Source organism: Convolutriloba macropyga, chromosome 13 (assembly GCF_964194025.1).
Source record: "Convolutriloba macropyga chromosome 13, txConMacr16.3, whole genome shotgun sequence".
Lineage (NCBI taxonomy): Eukaryota > Metazoa > Xenacoelomorpha > Acoela > Convolutidae > Convolutriloba > Convolutriloba macropyga.
The window spans coordinates 32,265,266-32,290,461 of record NC_134480.1 but is presented as its reverse complement, the minus strand read 5'-3'; the positions used below and the strand labels follow the sequence as shown (position 1 = coordinate 32,290,461).

The 25,196-nt window shown below is 35.0% G+C and overlaps 1 protein-coding gene across 1 annotated transcript; it reads left to right on the top strand.

Annotated features, from left to right (window-relative positions):
* Positions 1–20,904: 20,904 nt before the first annotated feature.
* LOC142352246 (G-patch domain and KOW motifs-containing protein-like) lies at positions 20,905–22,498 on the top strand. The gene has a single exon (XM_075404720.1). It carries the CDS (start codon positions 20,910–20,912, stop codon positions 22,272–22,274), a length of 1,365 nt encoding a protein of 454 aa, XP_075260835.1. The 5' UTR covers positions 20,905–20,909; the 3' UTR covers positions 22,275–22,498.
* Positions 22,499–25,196: the final 2,698 nt, after the last annotated feature.

Below are 25,196 nucleotides of genomic sequence, written 5' to 3'. Positions count from 1 at the left end.
TCTAAAATTAAAACTCCGTTCTATCCACAAAGAAGTTGGGTTGACCATAAGCTTAGCTTGTTTACTGGTATCAGTAGCCTAAACTAAAGGTTCACTTCGTTCCCTGTTTCAGATCAAGTGTTAGATTTTGTTGAAGTTCGAACTTGATCGGGATGATTCTCAGTTTGATACCCATGGTGAAAGTTTTGATTTGACATCCTTGTTTGACTCACATATTAAACTATATTTCTAATGATTGATGGTTTATTCAAACAAGGAGGCTGGTTAATGTGCGTTCGCACATATGTTCCGACCCGAGCTCATCTACATTTTTGACTTAATTGTCGAACCAAAAGAAGAGATATCAAAAATAGATGTTTGAGTTTAAAAACTCGTTACAAAATCTAACTAATAATTGAATTACATAATGCCATGCCTCATTACAACACTCACGAGATCTGCCATAAAAAGACTACAAGAAAAAAACAAACAACAAAATAAGCAAAAACCAAAAATTTCAAGGCAAAAATTCAATATCTTAACTTAAAAGCACCTAGTAACAATGTCAAAAAGCAATTAGATAAAACCTTAACTACACAAACTTACTTTTTCCTAATTATACAGTAGATAGAGATGATTTTAATAAGACTAGGTAATAAGACTTTAATAAGACTTTCTTTAATAAGACTAGGTAACATTTCGACAAAGAGAAGAAACAATGAGGCGAAATTCAAAAATCAATCAACATTTTTTAAATCAAATAATTTCAAAAGTCTTAAAAATCAATAACTTATAACGAAAAAATTCTTGATAAATTCAGAAAAAAGTCATTATAAAACCAATCATTAGCTATTATTTGAATAATATGTATTTTTATTTCAGTTTTTATCTATACTAATTCAGCTAAAATTATACTGAAAAAAAAAAATATTTCATTTGGGCCACATTTGAAAATCATTGGAATCTGTTATTACCCGAATGTGCTAAAAGAAGAGAAAAAGAAACAAATGTACCACCCACAAAACTTTTATGAAAACGCATATTGTCCAACAAAAAAACCATTAGTAACTACATGATCTCCGTAGACATGTTAAGTTTTGAAAAACAAGAAATTGTATGGGACCTCTCAATGATGAGAATAAGTTGACGAAAAGAACAACAAAAACTGAAAAGATTGAAAAAAACGTATAATATCAAAAACTTTATGACTATTCGCTATAGAATGACTGCTTCGAGTAACATCATTCATTCAATGCTTGATTACAAGCTTATGAGGCTGGTCGGCATTGTGCGGCTACATCAAGAATAAAAAAACAGGCAAAATCAGCAAATGCAAAAAAATGCGGGACTTTCGAGCGAAAAGCCATTAATAAAACTTCCGGTAAAATTTTTCTATTTTCAATTAATTCTTTAACAGCAATGGGATTCTTCGTTTTGACTTCAAAAAATTATCAAATATGAACAAATAAATTAAAACCACGAAATTTTTTATGAAAACCCGTAGTATCAACGCCATTAAGTTCAATACATTTCAACGGACGCTAAGAAATACGCTAATTTTGCCTCGATGGGACGAAAATGGTTTCTGTCATTCGTATGTCATCAATATGGCATTACAACAGGTCACTAACTATGAAAACAACAACAAATACGGGAAAAATCAAAAATTCAGTAGAAAGTTGCGAGATGATAGTGTCGGGGCCATTTAAACTATACGTTTTTCTCTGAAAACTTTTTCTATGATCCAATGAACGTCTTTTGTAAGCCAATGGGAGCTATCAATATTGAGATAGTGTGATAAGATTCCAAATGGATCCAAAAATACGAAGAAAAATATCAAAAAAAATTACGAAAACTAGTGCATCAAAGTCATAAAACCAATAGTTTGAAGATAAAACCGCTAACTAGACAAACTTTGGTTGAAGTAGAAAGGAACATGGTCCTGACATTACTGAGACTGACTTACAGTTCACGACAATAAGTTTACGATTGGTTAATATTAAAAAAAAATCGAAAAAACATTTTTAAAGTCCTGACAGCCATTAATTTCAACAGCTTTCAGTAAAAACGCTCAGCGATGCCTCAATGGGAGGACGAAGATGATTGTCAAGCATGGGTAATCAATAAGACATCGCAATAAGTCTTATGACTATGAAAACAACAATATATATAGGCAAAAATTAAAAAAAATACGTAGAAAAATGCGAGGAAAGTGTCGAAGCCATTTAAACTATACGTTTTTCTCTGAAAACTTTTTTTATGATCCATTGAACTTCTTTTGTAAGCCAATGGGAGCTATCAATATTGAGATAGTGTGATAAGGTTTCAAAGGGAACCAATAATACAAAAACATCCAAAAACTTTGAAAATTTTTTTTGGAATATTGTTGCATTGAAGTCAAATGACCAAAAGTTAGCAGATAAAACTGCTAACCAGGTTAATATTGGTTGCAGTAGAAATGAACATGGTCCTGACTTTAATGTGACTGACCTACAGTTCACGAAAATAAGTTTATGGTTGGTTAATGTAAAAAAAATTCCGAAAATTTTTTTAGTCTTAACAGCCATTAGCTGTCCATTTAAAACGCTATATAGGTTCAATTAATGCTCATTACGAAACCTCTTGCACTTTAAGTCAACAATTCTACGCCATATGACTTCATAATTTTTAAAACTTAAAAAAGAAAATCAATATTTCGATTATAGTTACGAAAACTCGAGTCGAAGTAAAAAAAAAACATGCGAAAACAAATTTTTCGTTCATTGGGATATGTTTGACCGTAGATGAGTTTTGTCATTGATGGAACCTTGATATGAAAAGTGACTAGGCTCTAGGTGACTTAAAAAAATAAAAAAAAACGTTTCCTAAAAAAGGAGCTCTCAATTAGAATTCGAATTTTTTTGATAGTAAACTTCCCCATGAGACCAGAACTGCTGTATTTATCGCCTTCCGTTTATTAGGAACACGAAATTGATTCGTTTTGTGGCGAAAAATGTAATTTTGAATTACTATTTTTATAGAAAAAAATCTTAATTTGATCGAAAATTCCCCTAAAAGTGAACAAAATCATGCCAAATATCACGTGTTCACACAAAATTTTAAACCTCGATAACTCCTCGAAAAAAAGGGAATTAAGAAAAATCTTTTTAGTTTCGAATTCTATACGGGACGAGCCTCATAATGATACCACTAACATTTCTCTACGATGAATATATCGATCGGCCAAAATTGTCTGAACAAAAAAACACATTTGAGTATATAGTTCCTTCCCCCACAAGTGCGGTCGGAACAAATATGTAAAATTGTCATTAGAAAAGTTAATATTAGTACGTCAGGGTATTTCTTTGTAATAAAATTCATAAAATTATCTAAGTTTGCTTTGTTGTTTTGCGATTTGATGTGATTGTTAAAAATTGTCAGATTGCTTGTATAACATAAAACATAAATATTAAAACTCATATTGCAAATGATGTAGTTTTACAACATAATCCGATTAAAGAATTTTGGAAAACAGCAGCTAATAGATGGAGAAATAGTTATATCGGTTATACTAGTGGGTAGGGGGGTGCGAAGGTTCAAACTTAAACTTCTGACTCGATGGTCTTACTCCTAGTATACGCTATCTTTCTAAGCCTGATAAGTCTCATGAAATTACTTGAGGATTTAAATATGTAAATTTGACTAATTATTCTAGTTATAAGATTTGTATATGATTTGTAAAAGTTAAACATAGATAATTTACAGCACTAATGGTATAATTATAAGAGTTGCACTTAGAGTTATTAAATCTAACTTGTAAAAAGGGAAAGGGTCGGAATATTTGTAAAAACGTTATTAACTTATCAGTAACTATTTATCTCTCTTTTAGATAAGTACTGATTTGAAGAACACCTCTAACTATTCTTTTGTTGTAATAGCTGAGAAATGTTTAGCAATTCTTCTTTGAATTACTTTTGTTTTGAGATTGCTTTTCTCAATTTGGAGATATTAGATTCTCAGTTTCTCTGAGTTGTTAATTCTTAATTTCTCAAAGTTGTGATTCTTTCTTTGCTATATATAGTTCTCAGAACGGGATAGTTCCCGTCCTGCTGGATGGCAAAATGTTCGTTTGGCTGGACGGACATTTTGTGCAATATGAATGGTTCAGCTAATTACATCATTCTATTTTTAGAATGATGTAATTTGAATACTTAGCTTAGTTAAGCTAAGTATTCAACATAAACATTTCTTCAGTACATCCCGACCCGGTCCTTAGTGGGGGTAAAATGAAAATCATAGCATCAATAAAGGTACACATATATTTTTAAAGTTTACAGATAAAAAAAGACAAGTTATAAATTTCAAGGTTTACAGATTATGTAAAAAAAAGTTTTTGTGCCTTCTCCCCGGCTCAGAGATTCGAAAAATTGTCGTTACCTCGAAAGTCCCCATGTCGATAGTCTCTTAGTTCTCTCACCAGGCTTTCGTTGCGCTGCTGGAGCTGGAAATTCTTGTAACGTTCCTTGAGGAAACTTTGCTCGAGGTTTCGAATGTAGTTGTCTTCTGAGCTGTCGAGGTTTGCGGTTAGGAAATGAAATGGGACAGAGATGATTTGTTTATCGATGCCTAAATTCTTCGCTCTGTAAGTTTTTGCTTTGGGGTTATAAGAGATCAGTTTGTATAGGTTAGCGTGGTTTTGCAATTTATAGTTCAAGCTCATGTCATATTTCTGGTGCCCCTTGAAGCTTGGGTTGCACACTAGTTGTTCGGTTTTGATTTGGCGGTTGATTTTGTCCTGCACAGTAAGTGTCTTTGGCATGACTGCTGCCACTGGTGGTTGGAGTTGTGATGGTCCTGGTTGTGGTTGTTGAGGCTGTTCTGACAGTTGTTGGGTATCTTGTTGCTCATATGATTGGGGCTCCTCGGTTGTTGTTAGATATTGTGTGACAATGTCGATGGGAAGTTCTGATGGAGGTGCATCGTCTAGTAATTCCTCGAATGCTGGCAGCAGAAAGTCATTGTCGCCCAGTGTTATGTTCCAAAAAAATTTTTATATAAAGGGTTATTTATAGTTGTAATTAATTAGATTTAATTACACTGGAGAGGTTGGGAAATCATCATTGCTAGAGTGATTTTCCCTCTCTTGTCTAATTGATTGTAGCTCACTTTGTATTGGAGGGTATATGTTTATAGTCGGCTCTTTATAAGTTGGGGCTTGTACTAAGTGTTCTGAGTCGTCTCTTTCTTCAGTAGGATGAAATACTGAAGTTACTATAGACTGAAAAAGTATATTGAAAGTAGCTGATAGTATTACTTTCCCAAAACTCACTGAGGCTCCAGTAATTTTGTGTATTTGTAGTGCTCGAATGATGCAAACTACAATGTCGATTATAAATTTCACAAAAAGGAATACAGCGAAAGTAATTCCGCATTGTTCCAAATAATAGTGTATTCGGCCGAAGGCTTTTATATACCGGTTGTGTAAGAATTGTGACGAGATTAGAGAATCTAAATATATTGTTTTTGTAGTGTAGTAGTTGCTATAACCACTAGGCTGGCTTTTATTATGTTGAATCTCAACTAATTCACGAGAAAACTCTTGCGCTGCGTCTTTCATTTCGGAATTTAAAGTTACATCGTTCCAAAATGCAATCATGTCATCTTTGACATGAAATGAAACTTCCTGTCCGTTTTTGAATTTCAACGAAACCATTTTGTGTTTCTGATTGCTGGGGGCAAATAATGCTGGCCCAGTGACTTGTGTTATACTTGGAGTTAGCTCGATCCAAGAGTTATCATTTTCAATATCTAGTTGAAAAAGATTCTTTTGTTTGTTGTTACATGGTTGTTGTTTAGCAGTAGTGAAAGTTTGTCTGCTAACTGGATCGATAAAGCGAACTTTATTTTTATATAACACCGGTATTCGATCGTAACAAGTATCCATTACTTGTAAAGGCGAATAAAATTTTGGACAGTGATAGAGCCAGGCTATATTGCCGTTTGTCTCTAAAAACATAGATCTCTTATTAGTTAACAGAAAACCAGCCAGCTTAGGGCTGAGACGCGAATATGCAAGTTGTGTATTTTTAAGTGAACGTTCTAGTTCACAAATTTGTAGTATAGTATTTATTTCAGAGAGTTGTAGCCTTCGGAAATTAGTGTACTGATAGTAGTCGAATTTAGTATTCAAATGTACCTCGTAATCTATCTCTGTTCGGGAGATATTAAGCGAACTTAGTGAATTGTTCGGAAGTCTAGTAATTCTATTTATATTAGGTAGAGGTTCGAGTGCCTCTCCTGTATTCATATTAAATCCGCCTGTAAATTCAACATATAGTGTGTCGTATGGTGACGGATAAACTATATTATTGCTATTGCATAGCGATTGAGGCTTATTGTACACTTGAAATAGAAAGCTTTGTTCTTTCTCTGATTCTTTAGAGATATAGTAATTATCTCCTATTTTTATCATTTTGCCTTCAAATTGTTCTCTTAAAGCGAACAAGCAATTATCTTGTTTCTCCCAGCTATAAGCATGGGGGTCGGTTGACGTAATTTGACAACCGCCTTCTGATAATGTGCAAGGCAGGGGAATATTTTGCCAGTTATTTACTGATCCTCCCCGCAGGTTAACGTTTAAAGTTGTATCCTGCATATAAGTTTCAAATGTATCGTGAATTATCCAGCCAGAATCGTCACATTCGTTTGGATTTTCTCCAATATTTGGACCGGAATTTTTTATATAAGTTGTTCTTACATTTAATTTAATCGGAATTTCTTTTCCGTTAATACTTAACTTATTAGTTAATCTAGCCTGCCTACACTGTTCTGGAGTTAAATCTACGTCTGTGGTAATTGTGCTACGTTTTGCATCAATTCCACTAGCGTCGAAAAGGCCGCAATACCACCTAATGCTTTGGTGGCTTGCTCTACACATAGTAGCTTCTAATTTTCCTCTAAAGAAACGGTTGAAAATTTGTCCTTTGATTTTTGAAATTTCAACATTTTGTGGTTCAATTTTACAAGGAGCGACTTTGTTTAGTGAGTACATTTTATTAGAGTCCATAAGTGAACAATCGTAGTAAGCGACTTTTAGTGATGTTGCAGTTTTTGCGTATAAGTGATGGTGAGCAGTTTTTAAATCTGTGAAAATTTCAGAGTCTGGGTTTTCACAATTTGTGAAATTAGATAAAATTAAGGTTGCGGTCACAATTAATTTTGTGACATTTTCTATGTATCTGTTTTTGCAAAATAGAAATAGACGAAACAGAAAAAGAATAAGCAAAAGATTTACCTCAGCGAAGTTTCTTCTGGGGTTTTCAGTTTCGATTACCTCTCCCTCCTCGGGGAACAGAGATTCGATTTCTGTATTCATTTTTAAAAATGAATTTCGGATTGTTTTGTAGACAAGAGTTTAAAGATGTAGTCTTTACGCGAGAGATTCAGAAGAATGAATCGATTCAGTTGGGCTGAGAATTTATAGATTTCTCAATGGCAATTTGGCCGTCCGTGCGGATGGCAAAATACTGAGCTCTGATTGGCTAACTGTTTCAACTGCATTTTTTTGGTTTGTATATTTGCATAAATTATTGAGAGCGGATTACTATCCGCGCAACTAGCGGAATATGCAATTCTCATTGGTTGATTGAGGGTTGTCCGTGAAGACAGAGTGTATAAGAAATTTAACTGGTTGGGGTATATTTTTATACTTGTATAAATAGAGAAATATTCTGAGTGTAATTCTAGTCTAATTTTGAGAATAATGAACAGAACTATTTTAAATTTGTTTAAAGAGGCAAATTATTCTGCCTTCGAACACTTAGATTTGGAGTTGGATGCCAGAGAGATGAAATTTTTCCTCTCTGAGCAGTATATATCAACTCAAATTGTCCTCTCTGAAGAGGAGTTTTATTCGCTGCGGGTTGCGCAGGAGTATTGTGTAAATAATAAAGATAGGAATTTATTGAAATACGCTAAGATATGTCCTGCTACAGTGCAGTACCTCAAATGTTGGTTGGGGGAAGAGGTAAATTTTTGAAGTTACAAATATTTTTCTGGGATATATTGGGGTAGATTATGAAATTTTTGAATTTTTTAGTTCGAGCGAAAATTAACAGCACCCAACCCCGAGTGCCATGAAGAATTTATGAATTTTGTGTTCTAGCTTTGGCGAGTGTGGTGGACCCCTGAGACAGCAAGAGCTGCTCAGCAACTGTATGGGTTGGCTGTTGTTCTGGGGTGCGGGCTTCTCTTTCGAGACTGTGCTATTGCCCACGAATACATTAAACTAATTAAACTTGCTAGAGCTCGACTGTTATAATTTTTGTAAATTTTTGCTTTAAATATTTTTATAATTTGTATATTTTATTTTTTATAATTTCGTATATTTTAATAACAACTTTGTACAAAAGAATTATTTCTTTTGGACTTTTGGAATTAAATCTGATGGAATTGTATTTCAATAGCGTTTAGGTTCAGTCCGTGTTCTCTGCGGTCTGACATCAGAATGAATTGGGTTAGGATTAGTTTTTATTTTTACTGGGTGGGGGGTTGAACTAATGATAGGGCTAAATGTATGGAAATTGGACGTAGTACTTTGTGAGCTACTTTGGGGGCTAAACAAATTCCTGATATGTAGTGTGCTATCATTTTTATTTGTTTTGTATGGGCTGTTAGGCGCACTCCGGCACGTGTTAACAGTAGTTGAGTATTCAACTGGTTGCGGTGATGTTATTTGCTCAGCCTGATTATTTGCGTTGTTAATAATAGGCCACGGCATATATTCCGGGTTATCAATTGTTTGGTGATTGAATCTATTTATTGAGTACTGGTTCAACCTATCATAGTAGGCCTGTGAATCATCATAGTTAGTACTATAGTCCTGTACTAACTTGTCTATTTCCTGTTCTTTAGGAAAGTATTCTACTAAGTGATTTCTATGCACTACTTTCTTTTGTTCAGTTGTGTCGTGAACAATTTCATACGTAGTGTTAGTAATTTGTTTAGTAACAGTATATGGTCCAGAGCGTAACTCTAGTAGTTTTTTGGATTTCAATAATCCTTTAGCGTGATTCTCTAGTAGAACTTTACGACCGATTTTGATTGGTCTACCCAATTTAAATCTATTCCTATACTCGTGTGCTTTGTTTGTAATTTGCCGACAGCGAGTATACGTTTTACTATATATATTTTTAAATTCATTTTCGCGTTGTAGTATAGTACTAGACAATCTATTCTGTAATAGTTTGTCTACTTTCTCGTTTTTACAAGAATTTTCACAGTGAGTATGTAAGGGAAGGTCTTTACAATACTCTGAAATACAATTCCGTCTATTATCCCGTAGTAAGCCTAGCTTAAGGGAAATTGGAATTTGCGGTTTAATGCCGAATACTATCTCGTACGGAGTATATCCTGTAGTGTAATTTATTGCAGTATTATGCGCAAAGGCAAACTTATTAGTAAGGTTGGCCCAGTTCGATCCGGTGTCGTTAAAAAAACTGCGCAAATAATTTGCTAAGTTTTTATTTTGTACTTCAACCTTGCCATTTGTCCAAGGTGAGTATGAGGTTCGTGGTTTTAAGGTAATTCCGAATTCATGCGTCCAGTGCACAAAATCATTACTCAAAAATGCAGTACCGTTGTCATGTACTATTTGCTGGGGGATTCCGAATCGGGTAATATATTTTTCTATTAACTTAACAGTTTCTGGTGCATCGGCTGTTTTTGATGGATAAACTTGTATAAAGCGAGAGAAACTATCTACTATAACTAGACAAAATTTCTTTTGGTTACTACGAGGCCTAAATGGGCCCTTGTGGTCTATGTGTATAGTATGAAATGGGGTGGTTTCTAGTTCTCCGCACTGTTCTAAGGGTGCTTCGTTTAGATCATGTCTTTGTGGTTTATTCTTCTGACAATCTAGGCAATCATGTATTAGCATTGTAACCCATTTGTACATTCCGGGCCAGTAAAAGAATCTACTAATGTTGTTAAATGTACATGCGTCTCCACGATGCCCACTTAGCGGATTATTATGTGCTAACTCAAAACACTTCATAAATAGCGATAGTGGAACACATATTTTGGCATCGTATAAACCGTTCTCGTCTGGTTTATTGTAGCATAGTAAATCATATTGTTCCTCGAGTAGTAGAAGGTTAAATATATTTTTGTATGCACGTAATCCTTTACAATGCTTAATTGTACTTGTGCTCGGCGGTTCTTTGCCTGCCTTTAGCCACTGGCGAACGGTTTGTAAAACCGGATCATTTATTTGTTAGCGCAGAATTGTATCTGTGTCTAGTTGAGCTTGTTTAGTGAACTCTGTTAATTTTAGTAGTAAGTCCTTACAAGATACTTTTACTACTTCTCTATGTAGAGTCGTCGGTTCTACAATATCACACTTGTGTGTGCGTTGTTTGTATTCCTCCTTCGCTTGTTCTAGTTCTTGTATTAACGATATATCTACATTCCCTTTTTGCAGTTCTAACCAGTCTTCATCATCAAGACCGTCATCTACTGCATGTACCTCTTCGGTTATTTCTTCGTATGTGTGGTCATTAAGGCTTTCTGTAGATACATTTTCCGAAGACATCTTTCTGATCTGATTTATTTGTCGTCCGTATCTGAACGAGTCGGCAATATTGTATATTGCACTACATGTCTGCTCTATATCATCGCTTGCGTCGTTAATACTAAAATCTTCGTCGGTTATATTTAGTATTTTCTTTTTCTGACCGGGTATATGTGCAATTACCGGATAGCTAGTATTTGGGGGTGCTTTCTTTTCGTCACAGTGTAGTATTGAATAGTTTATCGGTTTATAATCCGATGTGTAGAAGCGAATGTCCTTTGGGACTGTTTTGTGTTCAATTTGGAACTTTTTCGCTTCTTCTTGCGGGACTTGTCTACTAAGTAAGTCGGGGAAAGCAAGGTTTTTACCTTCAGTGTATATTATCTTTAGATTCTGAAATTTAGTAAGCACGACTTGATACTTAAAGAATCTATGTGATAATTGTCCGCGGCGAGACCAGAGGAATAGTATAGGTCTGTGATCGCAGAATAGATATATTGGATAGGGGGAGCCTATAATGTAGAACTCGTAAGTTTGTAATGCTGATATTATTCCGCACAGTTCTCTATGCTGTGGGGACATTTTCTGTTCTGCTTTATCGAATACACGGGAGTTTGCAGAAACAATTCTTTTCCCTTCGGGGAACTGTTGTATTAGTATACTACCAGTTCCTAAGTTGGAAGAGTCAGCATGTATATGAAAGGGGTATTTTGGGTTGGGGATAGCGACGGAAATATCGTGTGCAAATTTTGCTTTCAACTTATCGAATACCTGCTGGTGGCTATCCAGCCATTCGAAATTCGTTTCATTCTTAACTAAATAATCTAGCGGTTTTGCGTCTATATGATAGTTTATAACATAATTTGCATAAAATCCCATCGCCCCTAATACGCTGAGGACATCGGTTTTCGATTCTGGCGTTTTTAAGTTTTGTATATCTGCAATGCGCGAAGTGATTGGGCTAAGTGTCCCTTTCGATATTACATGCCCGAGGAATTTCACTTTTCTTAAAAAGAGTTTTGTTTTATCCGGCGCAGCTTTTAAGTTAGCTTTACGCAGTAGTGCATGATATTCACGTATTACTGTGAACATTTCCTGTTTATCTTGTGCTTGTAGCAGTGTATCGTCAATATAAGTGATGGCTTGCTTTGTCTTTATTAGCGGTCCAAATGCATAACGCATAAGTTTACTAAAGAAGTTCGGAAGGGGCTTTAAGCCATAAAATCCGACTTGATAGGTATATTGACGTCCACCTACAATAAAACTAGTTAATTTCTGAGTTTCTTCTGTAAGGGGCACTTGATGATAAGCGCACGACAAATCACTACTTGTAAAATATGCTCCATTTACTCGTGTCATTAGAACTTGTAGTGGCTCGAGTGGCCAACTTGAGTTACTTGTATCTGTAATTGAGTTTAGGTAGCGAGCGTCAATTACAAGTTTTACATAGTCGTTCTTAGGCAGTATAATAATTGGATTTACAAACCAGCTATTTAAATCGTCGTGCTCATTTAGCTCGCGTATTATTCCGGCTTGTATTAATTCGTCCATTAATGCCTCTAACTTGTCACGCAAATGTAGGGGAACTTTGCTGGGACGTTGCTTTTTAAATTCGCAGTCCTTTTTTAGGGGTATGTGAAATTTCTGTTTCGTGCGGCCGATATCATACTTGTGATGGGAGTATACGTCCTCATCATCTAGAAGAACTTCTAGGAGTGCTCTGAATTCATCGTCCGTTAAATCACTCTGCGTGAAGTCAAACTTTTTTAGGTACTCGATATAGTGTGCATAGTTTTTACTTGCATCTTTTGGTGGTGTATCGAGTCCTTCTTGTACAACTTCATGAATAATGAAGTGGTTTTATTTAGTTGTTCTGAACTTGGGGAATTGTTCAGTATTATTGGGCTTGCATAAGGTTTTTGCATCATTTGAGAAATCAGTTGCTACTTCAGAATCATATTTGCATTTGTTTACAATTTCATCGCCTACAATTCCGAATATCTCTTCAATGTTTTCATCTGTGTATTGTGTAAAGGACGGCATTTGATTAATTTTGGCTTTACTCACATAAACATATATTTTAATTCCCGAAGAATTAAATACATTGTATGGCAATGCAGATATCTCAGACCAGTTCATTTTGTCTAATCCACATGCGATTTTTGGCATAGCTATGCATCTAATGTTTTGCATTAGAAGTATATTGCGAAGTTCGAATAGTGCAGTTGTAATACTTTCAATAGTCGGTTTACTATTGCATTTTTCTTTAGTTATTAGACTAAAGATTTGGTGTCCGAGACTAGGAGCAATGTATTGTAATACATTTTGGTTTATTGTATTTCCGTCACGATCGTTCACTTCTACTTGCCACTTACAATGTTCTCTCAAGTCGGGGAACCTTTTACACAGCATGAGTGCAAAGCCTTTGCTCATAGCGCAGTCCTTAGAAATTGTGTGCACAATAGCCATACTACTATTGAATATTGACTGTTCTTCGTGGTTAATATAGTTTATGCAACTATCGGATTCGTTCGACTCAGCCTCTTGTACTGAGTTAACAACTGTACTAAGCATGAAACAATTATCCAATTCTTCATACTTATTTAGTATTGAGTATGCGAACTCACTACAATCGCGCATGTTGAATTTGCGCGTATCACGACTCAATACTAGATCACATACAGCATATCCAATAATACCTTTATTAAGTGTAATAGGGTGATTTTTGTGGTTTTTGTATTAGTATAGGTAGTGTTTTCTCTTTTTGTGTACAGACTGTGTTAATAAACACTAGTTCTGTTTTTACTGTATTTTTGTGCGGTAGAAAAGAAGTGCCTTTGGGGTAACATAAATCAGTGTTTTGGTGTTTGTACAAGTAGGTTGATCTTGCCTGTATATAAAGTGGCTGAGACAAGATTTTTGCTTCTATCTCTGATACTTGTGGATACTGTTTTTCGTTATTCAGTGTTCCATAACTGATTACTCCTGTGTGTTCTTTTAACTCTACAGCAGGAATATCGAAATACAGAGCTTTAAAGAAAATATGGCAGAAATCAACACCAATCAGGTTAGACGTTCCTTGTGTAACCCATACTTTATAGTTTGCTTCATACTTTCCGTCAGTGTCAAAGTATGATGTTACTGTAGTATGGCCTAACATACGAATTTGTGATCCATTATAGGATTTTGTGATATTGATAGCTGAGAAGATTCTCATGCTAGGGTTCAACTTTTGCATTTCTAGAAATGTGGGGTAATTTATCGTACATGTCGAGCCTGGGTCAATCAGATACTCAATCTCAAGTCCACTATTTTTATTTATGTCTCCGGTGGTGAAATAATACATGTTTAAGTTAATCCTGGATTTTGGATTACTATTTGTATTAACTTTCGGAGACTTTAGAAGTTTAAAGGAAAGAAGTCTGTGATAGCATCGGTGTAATTATTCTGATCGTAATATTCTGTTTGTTGGTTTTGATCCTCTACCCAGTGAACAGAGTGGGACGAGCGGGGTTGTTGATCATAATATCTACTGCTTGATGCTTGGAATTGATTATTATGCGCGTGGGGGAGATAAGAACGTTGAAAGTTTTGATTCTCACGTTCGTAATATTGCCTAGCTTCAGTTTCATGGGGACTAAATTGGTTGTGTTGGGGAAATTTTTGTTCATAGGATTTGTTATTATTATTATTATTATAGTGTTTATTTCCGTATCTGCGGTTGTCATATCCACTGTTAGTATTATTTGGGCGATTCTGGTTATTAAAATACGGCTTATTGTTAGTCTGCTTTTTGTAGTCAGTACTGAAGGATGTCTTTTTCTCCTTTTCCTCAGTGAGTTCTCTTTTCATCTTTTTAAATCCTTCATCAATCCTGTGCTTAGAGCAGTTAGAAATGGAATGCCCATGATTACGGCAATAGTTACAAAAGCGTGTATTATTTGGTCGTCCTTTTACATTGGGGTCTTTAAAAGAACCTGAGTTAATAGCGCTGGCTTCATTATTTCTTATTAGGCTAGTGAGGTCTTTAATTTGTGCTTCAAGGCTACTGATTTTATCATTTGTTTGTTTTACTGTGCCGTCAGTGCTAACAGTAAATGTTAAGTCTTTTGTTATTAAGTGGTTTTGTATTTCGTTCCATGTTTGATCCGGATTTTCTATCCTATATTCATGCGCTTTGCGTTTTAATGAGGGGGGCTGTAAACCTCTTATGGCAAAGTCAATATACTTTTGCTCTCTTTGTCGCTGCTGTATTGTTCGTTCAGTAGCAATTTGGCCAGGATCAGTTAATCGTGCAGGTATTTTTTCAGGCCATCCTCTATCAACAGCATGCTTAATTCGGTGGAAATAATTTTTATTTAGTTCCCCTTCTTGTCTGGTGGCACCTTCTACTTCTAGTCGATACTTAAATTGATCACGGCTATCAGTGAATCTATTTATGAAATCTCCTTTGATTTGGTCGAGATTTCTTGTGGGGTCTATAGTATTGTACCACTCTAATGCAGTCTCTGTCAGTAGTGATCCAAATAGCGCTTTGCGTCTATTTTGGTGATTTGTTAATGCAGTGGGGTCTGTCGGTAACGTTGTACCTAAGGAGAAGTTTATTTTTTGTTCAACGGAGTTCCAGAAATCACTTGCATTTTGTCTAGGGTCATTTCCCGAGAAGGTGACAAGCGACATGTTAGGATGAGAGAGGGGGGTATCAATTAATGTTCTGGTTACTGTAGTAGTGCTGCCGGATCCGGAACTTACAGTTGTTGTGCCTGTACCGGAGCCGGTTGAAGGAGCTGTACTACTCGGTGTTCCTCCTGAGGACATTATGTTAGGGTTGTTTTGTTATTTTATTTTTTGCTTAGAAGATAGAATGTTTATGCGTGCCGCACTGGTCGCACCAGTTTATACTAGTGGGTAGGGGGGTGCGAAGGTTCAAACTTAAACTTCTGACTCGATGGTCTTACTCCTAGTATACGCTATCTTTCTAAGCCTGATAAGTCTCATGAAATTACTTGAGGATTTAAATATGTAAATTTGACTAATTATTCTAGTTATAAGATTTGTATATGATTTGTAAAAGTTAAACATAGATAATTTACAGCACTAATGGTATAATTATAAGAGTTGCACTTAGAGTTATTAAATCTAACTTGTAAAAAGGGAAAGGGTCGGAATATTTGTAAAAACGTTATTAACTTATCAGTAACTATTTATCTCTCTTTTAGATAAGTACTGATTTGAAGAACACCTCTAACTATTCTTTTGTTGTAATAGCTGAGAAATGTTTAGCAATTCTTTTTTGAATTACTTTTGTTTTGAGATTGCTTTTCTCAATTTGGAGATATTAGATTCTCAGTTTCTCTGAGTTGTTAATTCTTAATTTCTCAAAGTTGTGATTCTTTCTTTGCTATATATAGTTCTCAGAACGGGATAGTTCCCGTCCTGCTGGATGGCAAAATGTCCGTTTGGCTGGACGGACATTTTGTGCAAGATGAATGGTTCAGCTAATTACATCTTTCTATTTTTAGAATGATGTAATTTGAATACTTAGCTTAGTTAAGCTAAGTATTCAACATAAACATTACTTCAGTACACGGTGATCTTCACTTCTTCAAAAGCTTATAAAGAATCTTTCTGATTTTAGATGAATCTTTCTGATTTTAAGTGTCAGACGAACAGTAAAACTGAATGGAAACGGTGATGAAAGAGTGCATGATCCTTGGGGATTACCCATTGGTAATGATATAATAAAACTTACTTCATAAAACTTCAAGAGCAATTCAAAGGAGCTGTTGAACGAAGTTTGTAGCAATTTTATTAATCTTGTGGTCTTTCTTATACGATTTGTCGTCTGACCCTTTTGAATTTGTGCTCGAAAACGGGATAAACAGGTAGTGCTCGGAGGGCATTAAGTTCTCTTAGAGCCATGCATCTCACTAGTAGCTAATTATGCGATTCACCGAACCTGTTTAGGAGACATTCACCTAAACTTCTAAACCTCTCGCTTCACCCACCCACCCCACCTCCACCCCCCACTTCAGTCCCCTCCGCGCCTCACGCCCTCCAACTCATTCCACCCATAATACAACACGATCCCCCCACCTCATGCTGCCCTGCTGTGATCGAGCGAGCAGTTTTTTGAGATCAAGCAAATTTTAATTCTGGTATTGACTCACGAAAATAACGATGTGTCAATAATTTCATGACGGTTTTTCTCTTTGGCCCAAAAGTGTATGGCTTTTGCGTAAAACTCCAAAGAACAATTTTTTTTCATTGGACAAGATTTTTCGTTTCATTTTTTTGCATTATTTTTATAGATTGCTCGATTAAAATTGATTTTTACAACATGTTGGTATCTGTACAGAAAGGGCATTAGAATAATAATGTTATTTTATTCTGATGGAAGCAATGCAATGTTCAGTATAGATGCGTGTTCAGTTAAATTTTAGTAGCTTCTGATTTACGTCATTATTTTTAAATTTCATTGAAATGGTTGATGTTCTATTTTTCATACACTAAATTATAGTGGTTCAGCTGAGTAAAGTTTGTATAGAAGTCTAATTATTAATTTCAGTTACCTAAATGTAGTTTGTACTTGAGTTTTAGTTTCTATCTAATTTTGTTTCGTACTTCAATTTTAGTTTCTCATTTTAGTTTGTTTGAATTTTAGTTTCTATCTAATTTTAGTTTGTATTTGAATTTTAATTTATTTATGAGAGTAGTTTTAGTTTGTGTATATTAACAAATTCTGCCAACAATTATTGCAATATTTTGATGAATTCACAATTTTTAGTTTGAATTAGTTCGCGCTGAGAGTTAATTGAGAATTCTGACTTCCTGTTTTGCTTTCTAGTACAATTAATTCAGGCTTTCATTTTCAGATCTTCAGCTTACTTAAATTACAGCATGTTGTTCAACTATTTGATTTTAATCTGCTTTAACCATACGTGGAATTTTAAAATTAAAAATAGGAATAAAACTTTAATGGGGGAATAAAATTTAAATGGCCTTTGATACAGATTACTCAAATGGTGATAAAGGAACGTGGACGATGAGCGAAAACGTCCTGCTGATGTACTATTGAATCGCCGCCCTGTACAGATTACTACGAAACAACAACCGGTTTTCTACATGGTAATAAAGTCACTGAAAAACGAAACACGACAGCTCGCGTTAGTCTGTGCATAGTAGAGAAAGCTTCAATATAGTCAAACACCAAAAAAACAATCAGGGTTTTGAAAGCTAACAAACTTTTCGGCGACGTATAAATCGAACAAACAAGGTCGATGACATACTGCAATTAAAAATTCATATTAATTGTTAATTGAATTGTTTTTATAAAACTGAAAGACCTAAATGTTTTTAAATATTTCTAAATCTTAGTTCTTGGTAATTAATTACTTCATTGTTAACGGTTCTTTCTAATTTTGAAAATACTCTGAACAGTTACACCTTTAATTTTCATAACATTTTCTTATATCTTCATAAAATTGAGTATAGATATTCTACTCGGTTTTTATTTTGGCATTAACAATTTTCTTTTTCACTTTCCAAACGTCTGTCTAGATGAACAAGAAAGTTCCAGGAAAATATAGTGATAAATTGTTCATGCGAAAAGTGTTTAAAAACTTATGAACGAAGCTCACTGTTCACCTAAATTGCAGGGTGATTAAAAGAAAGCATTCAGCGGAAAATGCAGGTCAGCAGGAAAACACAATTCGCTTGAAAAAATTGAGCAATAAAAAGGTATTATAGCATAATTTTTAGCCTCCTCGAAAGAAAAAAATGGTTGTAAAAAAAGTTATTATGCGGAAAGGAAAATTAGAAACGTCGAACTAATACCCAATAGAGACAAAAAAATCCAAAAGTAGGTAAAAGTTAAAAGTACAGCAAAATTTAAATGCTGGTTGATAAAAAGTTGAAAGAAGCATAGAAAAGTCGCAAAATTCAATCGTTTTTTTATCAAAACGTGTTTGTTCTTGCGTTTACAATCTTCGGCAACTAAACCAAAAAAAATCTTATGAACGGGACCAATTTCTTCGTTAAAATAAAATGTAGACAAAAAGACAAATTATCATGGAGCTTTCTACAAAAGACGATAAAACAAATTGGCACTACAATTGACCAGATCCTACAGAAAAAGATACTGAAAAGTAAGAAAAATCGTTTGATCAATAAAAATTAATAATAAAAGACAAGTGATACACAAAAGTGTCAGAAAATGGACGATCTTTTTTCTTCAAAATAAATTGTTACTTAATCATAGAGAAATTATCACTTAATCATAGAAATAGGGACAGAAACATTTTGAAAAAAACTTTTGGTTAAAATTAAAAAAGTACCAAAATTCTATGGTTTCCCGGAACATCAAAAACTTGTAAATTTACCCTTTATGCAACGTAATAAGGTGGCTCTTGCGTAATACAGAATATTCCAACATAGCTCCCAAGGTTGCAGAAACAACTTTAATTTCTGTCAGAGAACTTTAATTTCTGTCAGAGAAGTGTTTCCGAAAGCAATTTGTATGAATTCGAGAAATTTACGTAATGATTGAACTAAATCATTTGCCGTCTTTTTTCTGTAGACCAAAACGTAAATTTTTCTGCATATTCTAGAAAGATATTTGCAGTGCAATTTTAAAGACGCATAAACAGACCAACACGCACCAAACATCGCACGCGTACACCCACACGCATTTTTTGGCAATTGATGCTGACTCTTTGACGTAATTGTGTCAGTAATCGTAATTTTGACAGTAAACTTTGCATTAAGCCTTTTTGAAGTTTTTGAAACCATTGTTTCATCTTTGATGCATTATGAGCGTACTGGGCCCAACATTTTTTTAAATCCCGCAAATGAGTTACCATCTTGATTTAATTAGCGCATTTTTGTTTTTGAATTTTTTAAACCGCAATTTGTAGCAGGTATTGAACATCTTTTTATTTTAATATTTTTAAATGGTTTCACCCTGCCCATATTTGCTATGTAAAAGAACGGTTCCTTCGACCCGGAACGCGGTTCTTTAGAATTGTAGCGGAAAATTGGTCTGAAATAAAATTTAACGTTGTTCTTTCTCTCTTTGGAACATTTTCTAAAGAAAGAGAATTTTAATGACTTTTGCTTTCGTGTAAACTGATAAAGAAAAATTTCTTGCTTTAACTTCAATAAAACTTACTCTTTTGGAGTGTCACGATCGATGAACTACTTAGTTCATCGACTGACAGAATTGTTCACAGATTAGGAAAGATTATTTCGACGAGCAATTTCAAAATACAGAGAAGTGAAAAAAATCTGAACATTTGTTAAGTTTTTGAACCTGGCGATCCGTTAACATTCTAACTCAAAAATTTGTCTGTATTGTTTTCTACTACCGGAGATTAGTTTGAGCAATCTTCTCTGATAATATAAAGTATACAAAGTAAACAAAACTTAAATTATTTTCAATAAATTTTGTTGATCTTTTGTTTATTTCATAACAAATTTTTTAAGTTAGTGGCCTTTAAGGTACTTATATGGTTATTTGTTATGAAATAGGAAGAATTGATCTCAAACACAAATTTAGAATTTAGAAAAGAAAACAATTTTTGCTTTTAGTTTACATTTTCAAAGTTGATTTTGGGTATTTTGAGAGCTTTAAATTCTCTGAAGTCTTCTGTTTTCAAAAAAATCTGTTCAATACAGAAACACATTGGTTCGAACGGTAGTTTTTTTAATAAACAGTAAACAAAAAAAACGGATAAAACGTTTTTTACGAAATTTTGTTGTTTTTTAAGGATATTGTTTTTTCAAAAATTTTGCTCACATGGATTAAATAGTTGATTTTGGCTTGAATCTGTAAAGAATTACTATGGAGAATCAAAACTCCATTCAAACTAACTACATGTACTTCAAATGTTTTTAGCTTTATTTGCCTTGCGATCTGTCAACCACTCCGAAATTCAGAATTATGGAATATCTGAAATTTTTTTATAAATCAAAACTGGTTTCGAGGGTGTTTCAAAAACTAGTTTTTGACTTCTAGAGTTTACATTTGGTTCAAATCTTATCTCTCTGGAATGCCTTAAGAAGTTTTGTGTTTTTGCTTTAGAAGAAAAATGATCCATTATATAAATTCACATCGGATTTTTAAACGTTGGATCATCGACAGTGAAATAGTAACTTGAGCAAGGTGAGTATGCTAATTTTCCACTCAGACAACTGCCAACCCAACCCAAATCTCCATAATATTGTGCTCAAATCTTGAGTTATAACGAATGACTGCTCTTTGCATTATTGACATTTGCATTAGGGCGGAAACTAGGCAAGTGTAATGACAATAGTGCTCGTTTTTTGAATGATTTGTGATTTGACTTTCTGAATGTTGGCTTGTTTTCAGGTTGATCTGATGGCTTTGAAGTTTTCTTTTTCCAAAACAAAACAGCCATCTCTGTTGGAGCCCTCACTTGCACAAAGCTTAATTGATCAGGAAGGGTCGGCTGTAAAATTAGAAGATGGTCATGAAGACGAAAAACAAGATGTACTCACGTTCGATGGTTCCATGAGAAAGAGGAAGGCGGAGCACCCACTTGTAATTCCACTCATCAAAAGGAATTTCTACAATTCACAGGATAGCGAAGACAAAGCTGCAGCCGCGGAGTTGCTCTCGGAAGCCAAAACTCTAAACGATGAGCGAGAAAATCGACTCGAAGAGGGCAATGGACCGATGTCAAATTTGATTGTCGATATGATGGCAAACAGAGCCGGAGCCCGGGAATCGGAGGAAGATGGATCCAGTATTAACGTCGATGCAAGACCTGAGAGTTCTAATTTGGACGATTATGACCGGATTCCAGTCAATGGTTTTGGAATGGCAATGTTGAGAGGTATGGGGTTCAGTAAAGATGCAGGTATCGGAAGGACCTTCAAACAGAGCATAAAACCAGTTGAAGTCAATTTAAGACCAAAGGGTCTTGGGTTAGGTGCCACCCCTATGGGGGGTAGCTGGGCCGCTGGCCAGGTTTCCAAAGATGGCGAAGATTTGGAATCTTCAATGATCTTGGATCCGAAAGTTGGGCAATTGTTTGATGTGCTGAGAGGGCCGCATAAGGGAACGAGGGGAAAAATGGTGGGATTCGATGGCGATACCAGTCGGATATTGATCAAATGCGAGAAAAGTGGATCTGTTGTAAGTGTGCCTATCGTCAGTATTCAAATGGCAAATAGCAACTCAGAAACCGAACGGAAACAGACAAAGATAGAAAATGGTGGAAATCATAATATTTCAGATGTCAAAAACGAACCCGATCTTTCAAACATGGATGTTCCGAATGGCACTAAAAGTAGTAAAAAATCCAGAAATGAGAAGAATTCTTTGGAACTTAAAGGAGACAAAGAGCCGTGGCTATTACACGACCTAAAAGTTCGTATTATTGACAAAAGCATCTGTCGGGGTCGCTATTACAAAGAGAAGGTCCGCATCGTAGACGTTGTAACGCCTTTTACATGCGATTGCCGCACAGATAGCGGAACCTTGTTAGAAAATATATCTCAAACTAGTTTGGAAACCGTTATTCCAAGGTTGTCATCTTCGAGTAATCAAAACAGTGCTTTTGTAAAGATTGTCCGTGGACGCAAACGAGGTCGAACTGCGGAGGTTCTGTCAATAAATCGCGATAAACTTCGTGTTGAAGTTTTGGTAATAGATATGGACGAGGAGCCGTTGCAACTTACCTTTGACGATGTTTGTCAACTTGATACGGGAAGTGGCTGACAAGGCTTTCCATTTCTTCGAGATTTATGGCAGACGTTGTCTTCAAAACATGCGTCAAGATTTGCTCAAGAAAGTTAATGGAACAGTACGGTTTATGTCGAGCTAATACATAGCATCTCATTTGAGTCGGCATTCATCATTTCAGCACCTCAGAATCTAAACTGGCATCAAACTGTTGATAAAACTCAGTGTAGAGTTATCCAAATTCAAGTTCACTCTTTTTATTTTTTCTGAGTAATATTCTTAGTTTATCTTTCAAGTAAGGATCTTCTAATTGCGATGATTAATCCTTGAGCTCATTTTGCGTGGTAAGAAATTCCACCATGCGAAATTGACCAATTTCTTCAATCGCTCTGTGATATACCAATGGTGATCCCAAATCTGCCCAGGATTCGTTACCAGATAAGTACCATCATTGCATAAAAGAGGAAACAAAATATTGTACAAATTTGTTTCGGTAATAGTAGCTGCTCATTAGTCATCACATAAAGCTTTGTAATGCCTGACAATGGGCTCTCAAAAGTTGTGACTTAGTTTTTACTTTTTAACTGTGAGCGCGACACCTGAGCACCACCTAGTATATTGACTTGCTGTTTTTACTCAATCCAATTGTATGGTAAAAAAATAAGAAAAACTGTTTTGCAATTTGATTGTACTCATGGGAGAAATGCGAATTATAAGAATTTGTCTCTGTATCGACAAGTTTCATCTTATTTCTAGTGAATCAAGGTTGTATTCTCTTTTTCGCCATCTGATCCTCTCGATGGTTTTGTTTTCAACTAATGGTTTCTTGGCTTTGGCACTACGCATTTTCATAAAATTGTGATTTTTGAGAGTTTACCCATTTCTGTTTTTTTGTTACTTTGCTACATTTGTAACTAGTGTATTGGCCGGATTGGCGTTCGAAAAATGCGCAATTGAAGATATTTAATGTTCTTTATAAATAGCCTATGGTGTTAACGCTTGCGACAACGCTTTCTTGTTAATTTTAATTGATTTTGTTTTTGCCGTTATTTTTGTAGTCTGACATATGGATGATGACAGGTCGTAATTGCTTCCTACGTAGCATGAATTAACCTTCTTAATGAGCTGAGTTAATATCTATTACTTTTAACCAATTTTAAATTTGTTGTTTTCAAAAATAGAAATGTTCGTTTGAACTTGGGCCATTTTGCTCCTATTTTTTGACCTGTTACCGAGTCTCATTATTGACGGTTCTCATGTCTTACCTAATGAAGTACACATTGATAAATTCAGGTTTTATCTGATTCCATCTTCATTTTGTTATTAAGTTTTTTTTCAATTTAGACACCGATTTTTGGTCGTAATTAATGTTTGCTATTATTTGATTTTTAAGTTTGTCTTGTCTAGTACTCTCATTATTGGCAAGTCACCTCTGCCATCCAATCCAGCATTATTTTTTCACTTAGTTTTTTGAACGATATAAACTTTTGGAAGTTTACTATCTCCTCCTCATTTGGTGGACAATCAAATAAAAAAGTGGATGAGCGGGGTCGGAACATAATGTGCGAACGCACATTACCGAGCCTCCTTGTTTTAACTTCGAATGAAGGAGGAAAATGTTCTACTCCACCCTCTTGCTTATTTTAGTTTTTCATTTTTAGGCTTCAGTTAGCTATTTCTGCATGTATGTTAAGTTATCTTAGCTGTTTTTCGGTAGTATTCCCCAGTTTTCCGGGTACAATCTGATTGTTCTTAAACGATTTTTGTATTTTCCATCGAAAAGAACAACCTCTGATTGTTCTTGAAAGATTTTTGTATTTTCCATCGAAAAGAACATGGTCTCCGTGTTTTCTGTGATATTTGTGTTTTCTGCTAAAAATTATACATCTCGGTAATTCTACTTCTGATGCTCAAGCTGGAATAGTTGACTTTTTTAATGTTAAAATCGGATTTTTATGGTGTGTAATATAGAATGCTCTTTGGCCTGAAATGCTATGATTGTCCGATGTTTTACGTTACGCAAGTACACATTTTTAGGTCATTAAAGCGCTGACTGTGAAAACAATCAGAAAACGAGCGAGGGAGGTCTCTAGACTTGTTCAAGACTTCCCTGACAAATGATAAACATAGCCTGAGGAGAAAAGTATCCTTCTATTTAGCAAATCAAAGGAAAAACAGAATCAGTTATGGTGCTAATGGTCTTATGTACACGATTGGTGGGCGTTTCTAGGCAGAACCATTTAGTGTATTTGTCCAAGTAACAATTCACATTCAGCCACAACAAATTTAATGTTTTCAGAATTCAAAATAGCATTGCTATGCTTTCTGAAGCTTAATGTCGACAGTGAATTGCCTCAGCTAACTCGTTCGCATCTTTGACCTTTTAGTCAGTAAAACTTTTGGTCAGTAAACCTTTTAGTCAGTAAAGTTAGTAAACCTAGTGGACGAAGCAAGCTGTGTCCGGGCATGTTGCAGCCAAGTGACTCTGGAAAATCTGGCTAAGGAAAGCGGTATATACTTTAAGCTCACAAATTCCAAAAGAAATAAAAACGTGCTAGTTATCAGTAGTTTTGTCTGGGAGCAAATAGATGTAGCGTGTGATCTGTTTTGCTTCTACAAGCTCAAAAAATTAAAAATATGCTGTTTGAATATTTAGAAGTCAAAAACTTGTCGTTTAAAAGCAAAACAACTTCCTCGCCAACTTGCCATGTCTTCTTGGTATGCGGGTACATTTTTATCAGAGTTGAGAGATACGTTATTTCTGGGCAAAATATTTTTCGGGGCCTTTTTGAATCAAAGTTTTTCTGAGCAAATTTGAGTAACATTTCCAAGTAAATGAGAGTCAACATTGATCGTCTTTAGGGTCTTGAATGAGAAGTTCTGTATTGTCAACAATGTTGTTCCATCATAAAGTCTATTGTTCAAAATTTCAGTCTTGTTTTCAAACAAAATGATTGA

Excerpts from the sequence above, each read along its gene's own strand:
- LOC142352246 (XM_075404720.1), top strand. The coding sequence starts at position 20,910 with ATGGCTTTGAAGTTTTCTTTTTCCAAAACAAAACAGCCATCTCTGTTG.